The 17,284-nt window shown below is 41.3% G+C and overlaps 1 protein-coding gene across 3 annotated transcripts in view; it reads left to right on the forward strand.

Annotated features, from left to right (window-relative positions):
* LOC129712726 (uveal autoantigen with coiled-coil domains and ankyrin repeats protein-like) overlaps positions 1-17,284 on the forward strand; it is a 122,311-nt gene that overhangs the window by 40,708 nt on the left and 64,319 nt on the right. The window contains exon 1 of one of the 3 annotated variants that reach the window (XM_055661397.1): positions 11,526-13,657. The exons of the other annotated variants lie outside the window; for them this stretch is intronic. Within the exon in view, the coding sequence (XP_055517372.1) occupies positions 13,622-13,657 (36 nt within the window). The 5' untranslated portion in view covers positions 11,526-13,621. Of the gene's footprint in view, positions 1-11,525; positions 13,658-17,284 lie in introns of those variants that run through there. 3 annotated transcript variants of the gene reach the window in all.

The raw sequence follows: 17,284 nt of genomic DNA on the forward strand, positions 1-17,284 counted from the left end.
TTTCTTAGTTACCACCTAAAAAAAACTTAATTGGATCTCCCCTGCACAAAATCATGTGAATTTTTCTTTAAATTGTCTTTGTCTTCATTGTGTGGTATGAACTTTACATTGTAAATTGGATGTTTGATCTGGAGCCAATAAAATATTTAAATCAATTACATCAATCACTACTCAACAATTGAATGTCTTTCACATTTGGCTTGAGGTCAATTCATAATGTGGCGCAGAGTTTAATGTGCTAACAGTTACAGTTGTGAAATACTGCACTATGAAATTCTTCTGCGTGACTGCCCTCGTTTGTTTCTTTGGGATATTAAATGGCATTGCAAGATGAGGTGTCTGAAATGAATTTTGCTGATGACAAGCTTTCCTTTCCCCAATGCTGGGTTGTCTGTTAGCAAATGATGAGATGTGTCAGATTGGAGTTATAGTAGAGTTTAGAATGCCATGGATCATTTTCTGTAGTGCTGCATTGGGGGAAAAAATATATTATGGGCTTTTTATAACTGACAGTTGGTCTTGTCATGTTTACCCAACGTGTCCAATATGATGTTTTGTTTTAAGACAGGACTGGGCACGAACCTGCAAAAAATCCTGGGGTACTAGTTAGTAAGTGTTGATTGCACAGTGAAAACAATCCTAAATTCACAGATTTCTAAGTGAATGGGCCTGAAAATCCTACTTGAATTTTGATAAATTTGATACAATAAAAATCACTTATTAACAGTGAAAAGAATCCGAAGGCAGACAGATTTGCATTTTTTAATGCCTTTCACAAATTTGGATGTTCAAAAGAGATTTGCAGCCAGTGGAGTAATTTTAAATTGTAATTAGCATTGCTTCTGATGAAATTAAACTGCCAATTTGTGTAGAGCAAGCCCTCGCAAACAATGTGATCATTGAATAATCAATTAAGCTTGTGTTGAGTAAAGATTAAATATTGTCCCTTCATCAATCTGTAGAAGCGTCCCAACCCAAAATGTCACCTTCTCCAGGGATTCTGCCTGACCTGAGTTACTCCAGCACTTTATTTCCTTTGAAATATTGGCTGATATCGCTTATGTCTTTAAAGTAGTGCCCATGGCCTTCTGCATTCACCTGCAGGAACAGATGTGTGTAGATCAAATATTTATTAAGCTGGAAAGGCTTGGGTACAGATGCATGGACGTCACGGATGCAGAACGGAGCCATTTGGCCCCCCAATCTGCTTCGTCATTCTGTTGGATCATGGTTAATCTGTGCAACATATGCTTGTTCCAACCCTTCCTTCACATTTCTGATCCAGGGTTGGTTCAAGATTCCCATAGTGGTGAATGTGCCTTCAGCTAACTAGACCTTAAACTCTTGAATTCTCTCCAGAGCCTGGCTGCCCTGTATAAGCTGAATGAGAAATGTATATGGACTGAATATAAAAATGATTTAAAATCCTCTGATCCAGGCTGGGGTGGCTCAGTGCTTTGTAGCTCAACTCTGATTGTCCCACTAGTGCACGGGTGATGCAGTGGTTTCTCTTGAGGTGGAGCCTCGTGCTCAGCAGGTACATCCAACCAGATTCTGGAAAGGTTCACGCATAAGGGAGTAGAGAGAGTTCTGTGATGGCAAATTGGACTGGAAAAAATAACTGTGGCCAAGGTTGTACTCTGGTGACAGGTTTGTGACATATTCACTCCAATGTTCAGATGTGTATAAATAGTTGGGTTGAAGATTTTCATTAGTGTAGTTGGGTTGGATATTCATTTTGTGCCCCTAAGAACATATGGAATATAATCATATGAAGACAAACTGGTTCGTTGAGCCTGCTCCATCGTTCATGAGATCGTGGTTCATCTATCTCAGCAATGATTATATTACATGATTCTTCCTCCACAGCTCCCAGAAGACTGAAGGTTAATGGCTGCCTGAAAATAAATTCCTCCTTAAATGGCTGATTCCCTTATCCTGAAACTCTGCTCCCCTAATCCCCACATGAGGAATCATCCTCTCATCGTCCACCCTGAATCTTAAAATGTTTCTCCTTCCTTTCTTCTAAAGTATTGTCCCAATGTGAATTTTTCCTCATTTGACAACACCTTAATCTCTGTAGTTAACTTCACAAACCTTCTCTGAACTGCCTCCAATGCCAGAATATCCCTCCTCTTAAGGAGACTGAAAGTGTAAGCAATGTGTCAGGTGCAGTCGAGCCAACACCCTGCATAGCTGAAGTAAATCTTGCTTATTTTGTATATCATGGCATTTCAAATAAAGGCCAGCATTCTATTTGCCTACCTAATTACATGCTATACCTGCATGCAAATGCTAACCATCAGCATTTGACGTAAAAGGCCACCTAGATCCTCTGAGGCATTGTGTTTTGTTGTCTCTTTAGTGCTTAATTTAAGGTATATGCTGCTTGTCTGTTCTATTCATCCCTCATTTGACCATGTCAGTGGTTACCTGAACAATCGGGAGGCTTAGTGTCTGTTTTTGTTCAGTCACACTCCTGTGAAGTACCTTGGGATAATTTACTTGAAAATGTAGGATTATCTTTGAGGAAAAAAATGAATGTCTGAATTGAAATGTAACACTCTTCAACGTTTAGTTTGGAGATACAGTGGGGAAACGGGCCCTTTGGCGCACTGTCTGCGCCGAGCAGCAATAACCCATACATTGGACCTATCGTAAACACACCGAAAACAATTTACAGTAGCTAATTAACCTGCAGCCCACACATCTTTGAAGTATGGGAGGAAACCAGAGGAAACCCATGCAGTTACAGGGAGAATGTACAAATTCCATACAGACAGCTCCATGAGACAGCATTGAACCCAGGTCTCTGGTGCTGTAAGACAGCAGCTCTACCGCTGCACCACTGTGCCACCGCCAGTAACTATTATAATCAGATCTTGTGATCTCTTCGAGATACACTTACGTTGTCATCTTTTTCTGTCACCCTTTGCTAAATTAACACCAGCTTATTCAACAGCCAGATATAGATTGGAGTTACAGATATTCTGCACCAATCAATGTTTTTAATTTATGCTTCTCCTAATATCTGCAGAAGTCAGCAATTGAAAATACAGTTGCTTTAACATTTTAAGTTGCTGCTTTTTTCTTTTCAGGGTTAGCTGAAGTATTATTTGGTGCTGTTTACTGGCTGTTCAACTTTAGGGCTAGTAGTTTGGCTGCTCATTTATTCTTCAACCAGTAGTTCCAAAACCCTCACACGCGCATTAACAATGGACTATTCACTTTCAGTATTGTTGATGGAGGATTCATTGCTGATGATGGCACTCCTGCTTTTCAAATGGTGCACCAGAGTCTGAGAGGGAGATGAAGTATTTACCTGTTTAGCATGGAAGAAAGTAAAGAGAGCAGCAGGAATAGCCAATTGACCACTCAAGTATGCTCAAAGGTAGACAAAAATGCTGAAGAAACTCAGCGGGTGAGGCAGCATCTATGGAGCGAAGGAATAGGTGATGTTTTGGGTCAAGACCCTTCTTGATCTAAAGAAGGGTCTCGACCCGAAACGTCACCTTTTCCTTCGCACCATAGATGCTGCCTCACCAGCTGAGTTTCTCCAGCATTTTTGTCTACCTTTGATTTCTTCAGCATCTGTAGTTATTTCTTAAACACTCAAGTATGCTCCGTCATTTACGTTGTCTTTTACATTGTTGAACTTCTGAATCGGAAATGGATCAGCTGGAAGGCCTCAAATGTTCTTTGTGCAAATGACAACCAGTTAGGTTCTAACATAGTGACATGGGTTTTTGCTCCAGGAACCGACAACGATGATGAAGATGAGGCGGACATATAACGCCTCTCTTCTGTCCACTGCTTGTGGATGGGCCATACACAGATTAACTGAGCAAGATCAAGAGATTAACTCATCTTTGGAGAGATTTTCTGTGGCCGGATCTAAGGTAGATGAGAACTGGAAAAGGTTGAAAGTGGTTTCAGCTGAAGCAAATACATTTCTGAGTCAGTTCTAATGAGTCATTGCTGACTTGAAGCGTAAACTTACTTATGTGTTGCCTCATCTCAGGAGTGCATCCCTGGCGTTTCCTGCTTTAATTTCAAGGATGAGGGTTTGGTAGATGTGGTAGGAGGGCAGGGAAAAGTAAGCTCTGAAAGGCTAGAAGGTGGGAGAAATTGAAAGACAATAGTGTTAATGACAAAACAAAAGATTGTGGTAATTGGGTGGTTGGGAAACAAAAAGGCTTTTTCCAGATGAACTAGTCCTGAAAAGGATTTTAACAGCTATATTTTTATTCCAACTGCCCTCTCCTCCCAGGCTTTCTTTCTTGTTCAATATTCTTTATAAGTAAGCATTTAAAAATAAGTCAATACTGTACTTAATACTTTTTAAAACCACTGATTTTCCTTATGGTATTTTTCAAGTTTTCCATAAGTTGATCTGAAATCCCCGAGGACTTGGACATTGTCCTGGTTTGTGACAGTTAATGATCTTTGCGTTCCTTAATGAGTGTCTACCGATGGGAAGGGACAGGCATCTTGGCTCAGTGCTGTCATACGTCAGTTATATTGAAGTACAATTGAGTAACTGTGATGAACAATGAAAGGAACCGTGCAACTGTAAAGTTTAATCCATTTTATTTTAAATGGAAATCATGATGGAGGATGCACAACCAGAGTAGCCACCGCTTCTTTGAAGGTTCTGATTATCTTGTTAATTGGCATCAGCCAACTTTTACGGTATGTGGGCATGAACTTTGTTATGGAACTGCACAGCTGCACTATTTGGGTCAGTTTCTGTTTGTGTTAATCCAATTATATTTTCTCTGATTGTGCTTGTGCATTTTCTGCCTTCAAGGACAATTACACAACAAATTTTTATTTGTCTATTGAATTATTTTGAAAATCTGCAGATGGATTAGGATAAAAATCGCGGTGGAATGGCAGTCAGTGTCGATGGATACAGCAGGATGTAGATCAGTTACAGATATAGGTGGAGAAATGACATATCTGAGCAAGTGCGAGCTGTTGCACTTTGGGAGGTTGAATGTAATGGGGAAATGTAGAGCTAATAAAGGCAGGACACAACATTGATGTACGGGGGGATTTTGGGGTCTAATTCCATACCTCCCTGAAAATGGCAGCACAGGTAGATAGTGGTTAAAAAAAGGCATACAGTGTGCTTGCTTCATCGGTTGGGGTTTTGAGTATAAGAGTCGGGAAGTTGTGTTGCAGCTGTATAGGACCAGATGAGCTAGTTCCTGTGCTGTACTGTTCTTTGTTTGGTGCTGCTTTTTGAATGAAAAGCTGCATCTAGGCTCTTTCTGTTTTCTCAAAATTAGAAATGATACCATTTGAAAGCCTTGCTGCTGCTGGAAATCTGAAATAAAAACTGAAATAGCTTAAACAGCAGTTTGGGAAAGGAAAGGAGTTAAGTTTTTCAGTTGAAGATCATTCAAAGGTATCAAAGGTATTTTATTGGTCACATTCGCATACACCGAGGTGTAGTGAAGTGAAATGCTTCTTGCTATTTTGCAGCACATGAAGAAGGAATACAGACATAACATTAATAAGAGTTTTAAACATAAAGAACATCCCCCCACAATGGTTCCCATTATGAGGGAAGGCACAAAGTCCAGTCCCCAACCCCAGTTCACCCATAGTCGGGCCTATTGAGGCCTCCACAGTTGCCTCTACGGAGGCCCGATGTTCCAGGCCGTTCTTGCCGGGTGATGTTGCTCCGGCGTTGCGAGAGTCCTCTCAGCGGCTTGGGAACCCTGGAACGGCCGCCTCCGTACTGGAGGCCGCGGCTTCCGAAGCCAACAAGGCCGCGCCGGTTGGAGCTCCACAACTGGCGATCTCATCTAGAGATCCCAGGCTCCCGGTGTAAAGTTCAGCATCGCCGCCCGCAGCTGGTCGCTCCACAGTCCCGCAGCTCCGCGATGTTTTCCTCGGCGATCTTCAGCTCACCAGAGCTCCAGCGCGGCGACCCGGGCAAGGCATCACCCGCTCCGCGATAGCGCTCCAGTGCTGTGCCGCCGCCGAAACCGAGGTTCTGGGCGGTCCCCGACAGGAAACGCCGCCCCAGGGCCACTGGTAGGCCGCGAGGACGGGTCGAAGCTGCAGCCCAGAGAAAAGCTGCCTCTCCGACCAGGTAGGGACCCTGAAAGGTAGTTTCCCCCTTCCCCTCAGAACTGAACAGTGAGTAAACAAGGTAGAAGTTGCAGAGAGGATGGGCAGAGGTGGATAGAATAAAGGTAATATATCCTTGGGTGGTATCAGCTTTGCTGAGATGACTTGACATTTTTACAGGCCATTTTGTTGGATTGATGGGGGAGGTTGCAGCAAAAACAAAAGAAATGAGATGTAGTTCAGAAACCTGAAACCAAAGGAGAAAATTTCACCCCTGCAGGTCAGGCAGTGTTTGTGGAGTGAGAAAAAGCTAGAGTTAACTACAATGAGAACTATCCAGTTCTGATGCATATAGGAAAAATAGTATCTGAAATTATTCCCGTCCCTAAGAGCATGTCTGAGCTGATGAGGGTGCAAGTCAGGTTTGAAGGATGGCACAGACTTGGTGGGCAGATGGGCCTGTGTGACTCTGACATGGAACTCAAGAGTCAAGAGAGAGTCAAGAAAGAGTATATTTAATTGTTCATTCTGTAACCATTCTGTAACCACATTATAAGAGCATCTTCAGCAGAGGAGCACAGCGATTCAAGAAACTGCCCTCCACCTTCTCAAAGGTTATTTGAAATGGGTGACAAAAAACAACTATTGTGATGCCCAGATAGTGGAAAAATAAATGCAATATTAACCTTGCAGTTTGCACTGAGTAGATTTCACAGGATGAACGAGTTCCTTAAGTACAGACTGACCTCTTGGGATTTGTTCTCTGGCAACAGAGGCCTGCATTGTATTTGCCTTCAGTGTCTTGCATTGTGTTGTCATGGAGATTGAGAGTTAGGCAGTAATGTTACATTAATATAACATTCGAGCAATTTAGACTACGTTATTTGTGATGCTGGTGCATGAACTAAATCATTTGTTTTTCTTACTGCTTTTGTATAATACATAAAAGGAAATAAAACCAGAACATTGCTGTCTGTGATCCTTTCCTCTTGGAATTTAGTTCCATTGAATTTCATGGAATTCTGATTCAATGGAACTGAATTCCAGGAGGGTAGGGTAATAGACAGCAATGTTCCGGATTGATAGATTTCCATCCCTGAATTTACCCCACAAATCAAGCTTTTAACATATTTCTCTCCCACCTTTTCTCCTTGTGAAATCCAAGTTGTACATCTTTTTCCCATTCTGACCAAAGTAAATCCAAAATGTTGACAGCTTCTCTTTCCACAAACACTGTAAACTGCTGAGGTGCTTCCATCATTTTGCATGTACTTCAGATATCCAGCGTTTGCAGTTTAAAAAAAGATATATTATTATGGTCTTGTTGTTTTAACTTCTTATTAGTTTGAAATTCTCTAGTGCCTAACCCCCATTTAACCCATTGACACAATTGTTGTAATATGTGATTTTTCTATCACATTATGTTTCTTATGAATTATCTGTAAACATGGCTGCATGATCAAGTGTGTTCATTGCCATCTGCATTTTAACTCTCCCAGATTTGTCTTCTTGCTGAGTTGAACATTCACATCACTGACTGAATTGAAGTTCATCAATAGTCTAAGCATCTGCAGTTGAAAGGCCACATTTTTAAAATAATTACATGGTTGATGTAATAAATTGTCATTACGTTTATTTTGTATAAATAAAAATGAAACATTTCCAATCGGATATTCAGGGGTGTTTATTCAGTTGTTTAGTAAAACTCAAAATAATCAAGTGCTGTCTATATTTGATTCAAAGACATTAGTTTGAAGTAGTTCAAGTATATTTAGAAAACTAGACCATGTGGGACCCGTTGGGTCCCATCCCCTCAAGGCGCGGTTGCGTGGGGGGGAGGGGGGAGAGGGGAGAGAGAGCCTGCGGACACACACACAGACCGACCGACCGACAGAACCAACCCCCTTGGTATTATATTAATATTATTCATTGTCTCCTTTTACCCCAGCCCCGCCCTGTCCACTCATGCATAGCCCCCAACTCGTAGGCGCGTCTAGAGGGGGGGGGCGGATAAATAGGGTAGGGGGCAGAGACAGAGAGAGGGGCAGAGACAGACAGTGATTATTACTTATCTATTAGTGTCTCCAAACTGAATGGCTTGTTAATTAATTTCAGCAGGCAATTGGGAATTGTTCACATGACTGGGACTAAAATCTCTCACAGGATAGACTGGGCAAGGACGATAGATTTTCCTCCCCTGAACCATATTAGTGAACCAGATGGTGGGTTTTAGTGAGGGCCTTGGATGTTTATGATCACTAATAACCAGCTTTTTTAATTACCTTGTGGAAAGTAATATTCATGGTGTGATGTGTATTTGCTGTGCAATGAGTAGGGATCTAATGTGTAATTTTGTGGTTTACAACCACCATACTATTTTTGGAATTGGAGTTTGGGCTGGAGTTGGCGATTAGTTCAGCTATAATTAGGATGTAAAAACCTATAATTGTGGAACTTTCTGAGAAAATAGTGTTTCTAAAACAAGCCCAGTAATTGTGACTTGGGTGACCAAATTGAATGTTTGCAAATAAGGCAGTAGCTGATATTACTGTAAAGACAGACATTTCCATACTCCTGTCGTATCTCTGAGGGAAAATATGATGGCGAGAGAGAAGCTTGAGGTACTTATTAAGAACACATGTTGTTGCTACATAGATTTGCAAGCCTTTTGTCCATATGTAATGGACTGCGCTTGGTTTGAACTCTTGGTTCGTAACACGCAAGTTAAAGTGCTAAGTTTGGAGACGCAAGACACTGGATGCCGGAATCTTGAGCAAAACAAAAGTGCTGCTATAACGTGGCAGGTCAGGCAGCATCTGTGGAGAGAGTGGTGGACACATGTCATTTTGGGTTAGAAGCCTTGCTCAGACTGATGGAGTCGGAGGGAGATAGCTGGAAAAGACAGGTAGTGGTAGGGAAAAGCCTGATATAAGTGAGGGGGTAGACACAAAATGGAGTAACTATGTAGGATATGTAGCATCTCTGGAGAGTGAGTGGGTGACTTTCCAAATCGAGATCCTTCTTCAGACTGAAGAAGGGTCTCAACCAGAAAGTTCACCCATTCCTTCTCTCCAGAGATGCTGTTTGTCCTGCTGAGTTACTCCGGCATTTTATGTCCATCTTCGGTTTAAACCAGCATCTGCAGTTCCTTCCCAGACACAAGTGAGGGGGTAGCAGGAGATTTGCAGGTGGGTGAAGATAATGACTAAGACGAAAGGTGAAAAGGAGACAAAAGGTGGAGGGACAAGGGAAAATTGTGAATGAAATGTAAGGGAAAAATAAGAGTGAAATGTAAAACTGGAGGGAGAGATATGGGTGGAAGAATGGGAACCCTAAAAGGAAATGCGGACTGAAATGGTAGAGATGGGAATTGAGGCGTGAAGAGGAGGGGAAAAGAATAGTGACGGGGTGGTGGGCTGTGGTGGGAGAAGTGTGTGCATATTTGTTGTAAGTGGTAACTTTCTCTGAAGGCAAGGCTTGAATAACATAGCTGTTGAATCCGATTATTAAAACATTTCTCACAATTTTATGGCGTTCAAATGAAATGTGTTTTAAGACCAAAAAACTCTGCTCAATTCGTCCTGCAGTTTATTTTTTGCTCAAGCTTCCAGTATCTGCCGGCTCTTGTGTCTCTAATTAAAGACCATTAAATTTGATTGAGTTGACTCTTGTTTTTACAAAGACCCGTAATAGTGCGGTAAATAATCGGTCCTATGTTTCTCCTCCTCTCCAAACTCTGCAGGATATTTTTCTGTGTTTTCTATTTTTTTTCACTGCCATGTTTGCCGTACTTGGTTCCAGTCACTGTTGAACCCAACAGCAGAAACATGAGCCTTTGGAGTGGTGCAAGTCCTGTTTGCATTGACGTTAAGTCTGGTCCTCAAACCCCAGTGTTTTTAGGTGCAGAGCTGAGATAACGAACAAGTGAGCTAATTTACTATTTCTGTACAAATGCTAGAATTCCTCAGTGCAGTAAGCTTCTTTCTGCAGATTTACAGGAATATTTTGGCCACAGGAGCAGACGATAGCATGACATCTTGTATTTCTCCTGAAATTATTTGAGCACGTGGATTGGCTCCATCGCCACTGTGCCCCTGCCCACTGGTGCCCTGGCTGGTTGTTATATCCTTGTTAGGGCCTGTCCCATCCCATGCCTGATGTCACCATAAATTCCCTGAAATTCCAGCAAGCTAATTATAACATTTATTTTCATTGTGGTGCTGTATCACTTTCATACAGTTACTACAAAAAAATGGAGGTAATGCAGGGGGTATTTCTAAGTTGCAGTAGTAGTAGCTAAGCCCAGTAGAATTCTGTTGCTGTAATAGGGTACACGAGTTACTGTAAGCCTATGATCTAATCCCAGCAATGGTTTGAAAAGGGTCAAGTGGTTTACATTACGTACATCTTGTTTTTGCCTATTGACATGTTTACTGAACAGACACATCTCATCAGCAGAACTACATGCTAGAGTTTACAACCATTGTTTATTGCATCTGTGCTCTAATATACATGATCACATTTAATAACCAATTTAAAGTATTGTGACTTTTGACAAGACGAGTTTGTGCTTTCATCAAGTTTGCAAGCTATTTATGATCAGCAATGACGAGTTGAAAAAACAAAATCTAGATTGTTTCATAATGATTGAGTCAGGGCACAAGCTAAATATTTCTGTCGGACCTTTCAGAACCTCATGATTACGGCCATGTTACAGCCAATAAATATGGGAACCAATTTTCAGGTAGAATGATGTCAAACAACAGCAATGTTGTAAAGTCTGGTTTATTTTTTATCGTGTTTCGGGGATAAATATCCTCCTCTTTGAAACAGTAATCATTGGGCTTGCACCCTCGTGAGAGGCACTGTTAAACATCTCACTAGGAGCATGAAACCTTTAAAAGTGCAATTTCCACATAGGCATTTTTTCAAAACGGAATGTCTTAATTATGTGTTTTCTTTCATCCCTGCTGAGGCATAGGTTTCGTTATTAAACTATTGATATTCGTAAAGACACATTAACCAAATGTGCATAAAATTGATAGGTGGAACATAATGAGGTTTCCTTCCTCACCTCAAAGGACGGGTTGATTGGTTGATTGCTGTTGGTGCATTGGTGAGCGATGAAGATGTGGTGGGAGTTGTCCAGAACAAGACTTGAAACTTGAACAAGTTTTTAATTATGCATGATGTGGCACAGATTCAATAATGCAGGGGCTCCCTGGGTTATGAATGACCTGACTAGTGGAAAGTTTGACTTCCTGCAAATAGTTCCATACATTTTTAAAGCATTTTTCAAGATAGCGATAGTGTTTCATGGTATTCATTAATGATTGGATATTGATATAAGCCATTAGTTTAATTATGGGTAGTTTTCGAATATATTTAATGAGATTAAAGAATTACAGCAAGTGCATGTTGAGAGACATGATATGGGTGGTTGTATAAATAGAATTTACTGATTTACGGACAGTTCTTGGGAATGGAACCTTTGTGTAATCCTAGGACTGCCTTGTCATGAGGAATGAGGTTACCCGATTTAGTAGGAATCCTAGAAAAACAATATTGTTTAAATGGAGATGACAACAGAGGGATCTGTTCCCGGAACAAAAAGTTAGCATGCCAGAAAAGCAAATAGTTGGAAAGGCAAATTAAAGTTTAGCCTTTATTTCAAACAGGACAGAGTGTAAAAGTATTGAAGAACGATGTGATAGTATTGAAACATAAGATTCTGAGGTGTCTCAGCAATATTTAGAAAGTTAACTTTTTGGGGGAATCTTAAACTGGTGGCATGGTCACAGAATAAGGAGTTGCCTATTCAGGATGCAGGTGGGCAGATAGCATTTCTTGTAAGTTTGTTCTTTCTGAATCTTTTTCTTGCGTGGTGTATATAATAATATGCATGCTTGTACTGGGCATCTTTCACTCACATGCAATGCGATTACACCCTAATGTCTATCTGACTCGTGCGTTAAAATCCTTCCTGATTCTTACTTTGGTTTTTAATCAACTGACATTTGGACACGTGCTCGTTTCAATCACCAGATTTCAGTTCATTGGGAGTGGCCATGATTTAAGGCTGGCATGTTTTGTGTCTTGGTGCATTAAATGAATTATCATACACTGAAAGTCTGTTTTTGGTTGAAATTCTGTTCAGCAAACAAAGTCCTCCAGTCTTGGAATTCTCTTCATTGACTTCCCAATGCATTTTGAAATGTTGATTTGTAGCTTCCCAAGGGATCTCTTGTTAATGTAATTGTTTGTACAAATACCTGTTTTGAAAGGTTTTTTTTTAATATTCACTCCTTGTATAATTGGGCTGAAAAGACTCCTGAAATTTATCAGTTAAGTCTCCCACTTATTGGATTTTCAGGAACGCAGCCTGTCGCCTCCTGAACTGAGTTTGGAGACAGCTCATGAGATGAAAAGAAGTATTCTGGTACCCTGTGTTTTTAATAGTTTTAAATTCCAATTGAAAATATAAATTACCATAGCTCAAAATATATTTAAACCACGTGGTTTAAAATACATGCACTGGCCAGTAGCACGCGATGTTTCTCTGTGATTGACTGCAGCTCCCCTGTGGCGTTGTGATTGCATCTCATTGTCGATGCATCTGCAGAGTGAAGCACTTTGACGGGGTGGTGGGGCGGGGAGGGGCTGGATACCCTTTCACTGATGATGGAGAACGGTAAATTGTCCATAAGAGCGGGTGATGCAATCTAAGGGTTGAGTGGTGCAGAGGGGCTGTATTGCCAGTGAGTCGGTCTTGTGGTGAGGCAAGTCTGTTCGAAGGTCATCCAGAGGCTTTCTGAACCCGACACTTGCATTTCTCTGCTGGAGGTGACTATTTCTAGAATCTGCAAAACATGCCTTGATGGTTCTTTGACTTCAATGATGATAGCTTGATACCCCATTACTCACAGGCTATGCATGCACAGAATTATTATTAGCTATACCTTGCAGACATCTCTCAGAGGGTTGCGAGGTCAGAAATGTAGAAGTTGGCTGATATCATGGCCTGTTTACTGCAATCTGGCTGTGATATTTTAGTGCCAAGTTAAAGGCTTTACTTAAAGCTTGGCACAAGTTGCTGTGGTGTGCACTGCTCCGCAGCAGGAGCCTGGAGATCTCCAGCTGAACTTGCTCCTATTGAAGAGAGCAGGAATCGTGCACGCAGGCAGGCACCCAAAGACTCTGCGTAGGGGTGAAGTGCTTTTAGTTTTAACCTCCGGTTTGTAGTCTGTAATTTCTGAAACAAAGCTCAAAATACTACAAGTGAGAATCCTCCTGAGGAGTAATGAAGTCTGAAGACGACTTGGAAGATGAAGATAATTTAGTACGATGCTTGAGTGGGGTTATAAACTGGGGCCATGCGATTCTTCTGAAGTTATAGAACAGTGTTCAGAGCCTGCAGTGATAGCGCCGTTGTTCTTTCCAGCCCTGATCTGCACTGTGCCAGTTGTGGAGTTCATTTACAGCAAACTGCATTTGAAATTACAAATCTGTCTGAATCCTGGAAGCATCCTTGACCAGTATGAAGCACTGGTTTTCCTGTGCCTCTGTGCCCTCTGTAGGTATCTTGCATCAAAGCTCTCTTTAGTTTAAATTAGTATTTAGGAGTTTGCATGCGAACGTGCAGCGTGGTTTTAGTCTGATCACGTCCAGTGTTACTAAGTTGTGATTAGTAATGTTGTATTGTGGTTTTTCCTGCCAAGTGCTTTTTCAAGGAGAGATGACGGAGTATCTGATGGCTGCGGAATATAGATATCCGTATTGATCCAAAGTGGTTCTGCAACCTTTAATAATAGATGCGTGGGAGTGAATGAATAGGCTGTAATCCAGTTGAGTAAGTGATGTCATTAGTTGCAAGGCCAACGCGTCGAGTGATTTCTAATCACTGGCTCCTCTCCAAACACAAATTATTTATTTATTTTAGCCTTGTCTGTGGCTTTTGGGTTTTTATCTTTAGGTTTTGCAACTGTTCCTCCCCCTGGTCTGTTTGCAGCCTGGTGAATTATTTTCCAACATTGAGCAATTTAACATTCTGCGAGTACTCTAGTACATTATAGACGACAAAGCAAGCACTGAAAATGTTTGGCGCCCCTGCAATAATCCAAAGGAATTTTATTAATTTTGATACTTCCAAAAAATGCATTCTAACATTATATATTGAAATCAATGTAAGCATCTGTAAGAAGCAATCGGACAATTGTACTGTATCTTCCTGCTCTTGCCTCAAATTTCATTTCACATATAGGGACTGTACATAACAGGATTCAAACCAGCAAGTTGGGCTAATTTTAAACATGTCCTTTCCCTAACCCCTCTCTCACCTTCTTTAAAACTTGTTACTATGACCAAGCTCTCCAGCACTTATCTCCTTATGTGATTTGGCATCATTTTAACTTGTGCCCCTGTTTCATTTTACAATCAATTAGAATACTCTAAATGTAGATAGTAAGTTTTGTCTGAGTTTGTGTAATGATTTATATTTGCTTGGTCATTGGGTGTTTTATTAAAGTTCCTCTGCCTTTTTCCAATATTTGACCTCATTTGACATGGATGACTAGAAGTTGGGGAAATTCTCATGGGCATTAGTTGCTGGTGATCATTTGTATCTTGTAGTAACGCAGGATGGAAAAAAGCTCTTCAGTCCACCAGGTCTGCAACACCATCAAACCCCCATTTACACAATCCCAATGTTATTTTCCCCACATTCCCATTAACAGATTTCAGATTTTATCACCCATCGACATCTGACGGGCAATTAGTAACCATTTAACCAATCATCTTTGGGATGTGGAAAAATATCCAGAGGTACTTCGCATGAGTGAACTTGGAACAAAATAAAGAGATGGGGAAGGAATAAATTGGCCAGATCGCTTCAGTGTTTACAGGTTCTGTGGAAAGCTTCCAATGGACTGGTCTGTGGGTTGTGTGCTTGGAGGTTTACCTTCAGTGATGACATCAGGAGAAACTGTTGTCACACTAGTGGAAATATTGAAGTGTTGTATCTTGCACCCTTTCTTTCTTCCCCTCCCCCCCCCCCCCTCACCGCCCACATAAAAAAATAATGATGTTGGGATTTTATTGGAAAATTCAACGTTGAGGTTTGTTGATTTTTGTTAGTCAAAGGGTTTGGGAGCCAAGGCAGTGGTTGGAATTAGAATGTGGGCAAGTCATACTCTGGTTACATTCAGTATGACACTGCAGCATAGCTTGTGGAGCTAATGCCCCAGTTCCACTGACCCTTCTTCATTCCTAACCCCATTTTGTACACTGCACATTTCCCCTATGTGTGGGCTTTCTCCAGGTGCTCTGGTTTCCTTGACTACTGTAAACCGCTCATGGTGGTAGAAATGAAACTTCACCATGTAGAAATTACAGCAGTGTTTATGCATAGTAACCCCATTTCAGGGCACCATAATGTTTGGGACACAGCAGTGTCCTGTAAATGAAAGTAGCCATGTTTAGGATTTTGTTACATATCCTTTGCACGCAATGACTGCTTGAAGTCCGCGATTCATGGACATCACCAGTTGCTGGGTGTCTTCACCGGTGATGCTCTGCCAGGCCATCCTTTTTAGCTTATGCTTGTTTTGGGGGCTAGTCCCCTTCAGTTTACTCGAGCATGCTCAATTGGGTTCCGATAGGGTGATTGATTTGGCCACTCAAGAATTTACCATTTTTTAGCTTTGAAAAACTCCTTTGTTGCTTTAGCAGTATGTTTGGGACCATTGTCTTGCTGTAGAATGAACCGCCGGCCATGAGTTTTGAGGCATTTGTTTGAACTTGAGCAGATAGGATATGTCAATACACTTCAGAATTCATTATGCTACTACCATCAGCAGTTGTATCATCAATGGAGATAAATGAGCCAGTACCTTCAGCAGCCATACATGCCCAGGCCATAAACCCCCCACCACAGATGAGGTGGTGTGCTTTGGATCTTGGGCAGTTCCTTCTCTCCTCCATACTTTGCTTTAGCCATCACTCAGATTATAAATTAATCTTCATCTCATCTGTCCTCAAGACATTTTTCCAGAACTGTGGTTGCTCTTTTAAGTACTTCTTGGCAAACTGTAACCTGGCCATCTTATTTTTGCAGCTAACCAGTGGTTTGCATCTTGCAGTGTATCCTCTGTATTTCTGTTCATGAAGTCTTCTGCAGACAGTGGTCATTGACAAATCCACACCTGACTCCTGAAGAGTGTTTCTGATCTGTCGGACGGGTGTTTGGGGATTTTTCTTTATTATAGAGATAATTCTTCTGTCATCAGCTGTGGAGGTCTTCCTTGGCATGCCAGTCCCTTTGCGATTAGCAAGCTAACCAAGTGCTCTCTTACTTCTTAATGATGTTCCAAACAGTTGATTTAGGTAAGCCTAAGGTTTGGTCCTCGTGTTGATATTCATAAACCGCAATAAAAGTTTCCAAAGGTGATGGAAAGACTGGAGGAAAGACTAGGTGCTGAGAGCTCTCTTATACCTGCATTAAGGAGGCAATTAAACACACCTGAGCAATTACAAACACTTGTGAAGCCATGTGTCCCAAACAGTAGGGTGCCCCGAAATGGGGGACTATGTATAAAAACAGCTGTAATTTCTACATGGTGAAACCAAAATGTATAAAAATGGCCTTTAATAAAATCTGCAAATTGACCATGTGATTTTTTTTCTATTACAAAACTCAATTGTGGAGTACAGAGGCAAATAAATAAATGATGGGCTTTTGTCCCAAACATTATGGAGGGCACTGTAGTTTTAACTTGAATCCGGCAGGACGGCAGTTTGAAACTAGAGACTCTGACGAGAGGGTTACTGAGTACAAAACCGAGGCAGCACTTGATAATTATGGGTCTCCCTTTGGGATTGAGCTGCAGGTTTTGCACGTTAGTAAAACCAGCAACAGGAGAACTATCATTACAAACTGCAACAGCTGTCAGAGGCTTGAAGTTTTGCCAAGCTGAAAGTTTACTCTTGAATTGGAATTTGTATTTGTCTTGTTGGAAAATTAAGGAGTGGAAGGAGGGGCAATGGTGTTAGCGGGGTCAGAGTTGCTAATAGAAAATAAATTAAGAGTAGATTTTTGGAGTGGAGTCTCTTAAACCTACTGCTCCCTTATTGAAGCCCTTGGTAATTGTTGCCATTTTCCATGCTGGTGTCCCACACATCCTGGGTTCCCTTGACCTGGAATTCC

Source organism: Leucoraja erinacea, chromosome 33 (assembly GCF_028641065.1).
Source record: "Leucoraja erinacea ecotype New England chromosome 33, Leri_hhj_1, whole genome shotgun sequence".
Classification (NCBI taxonomy): Eukaryota; Metazoa; Chordata; class Chondrichthyes; order Rajiformes; family Rajidae; genus Leucoraja; species Leucoraja erinaceus.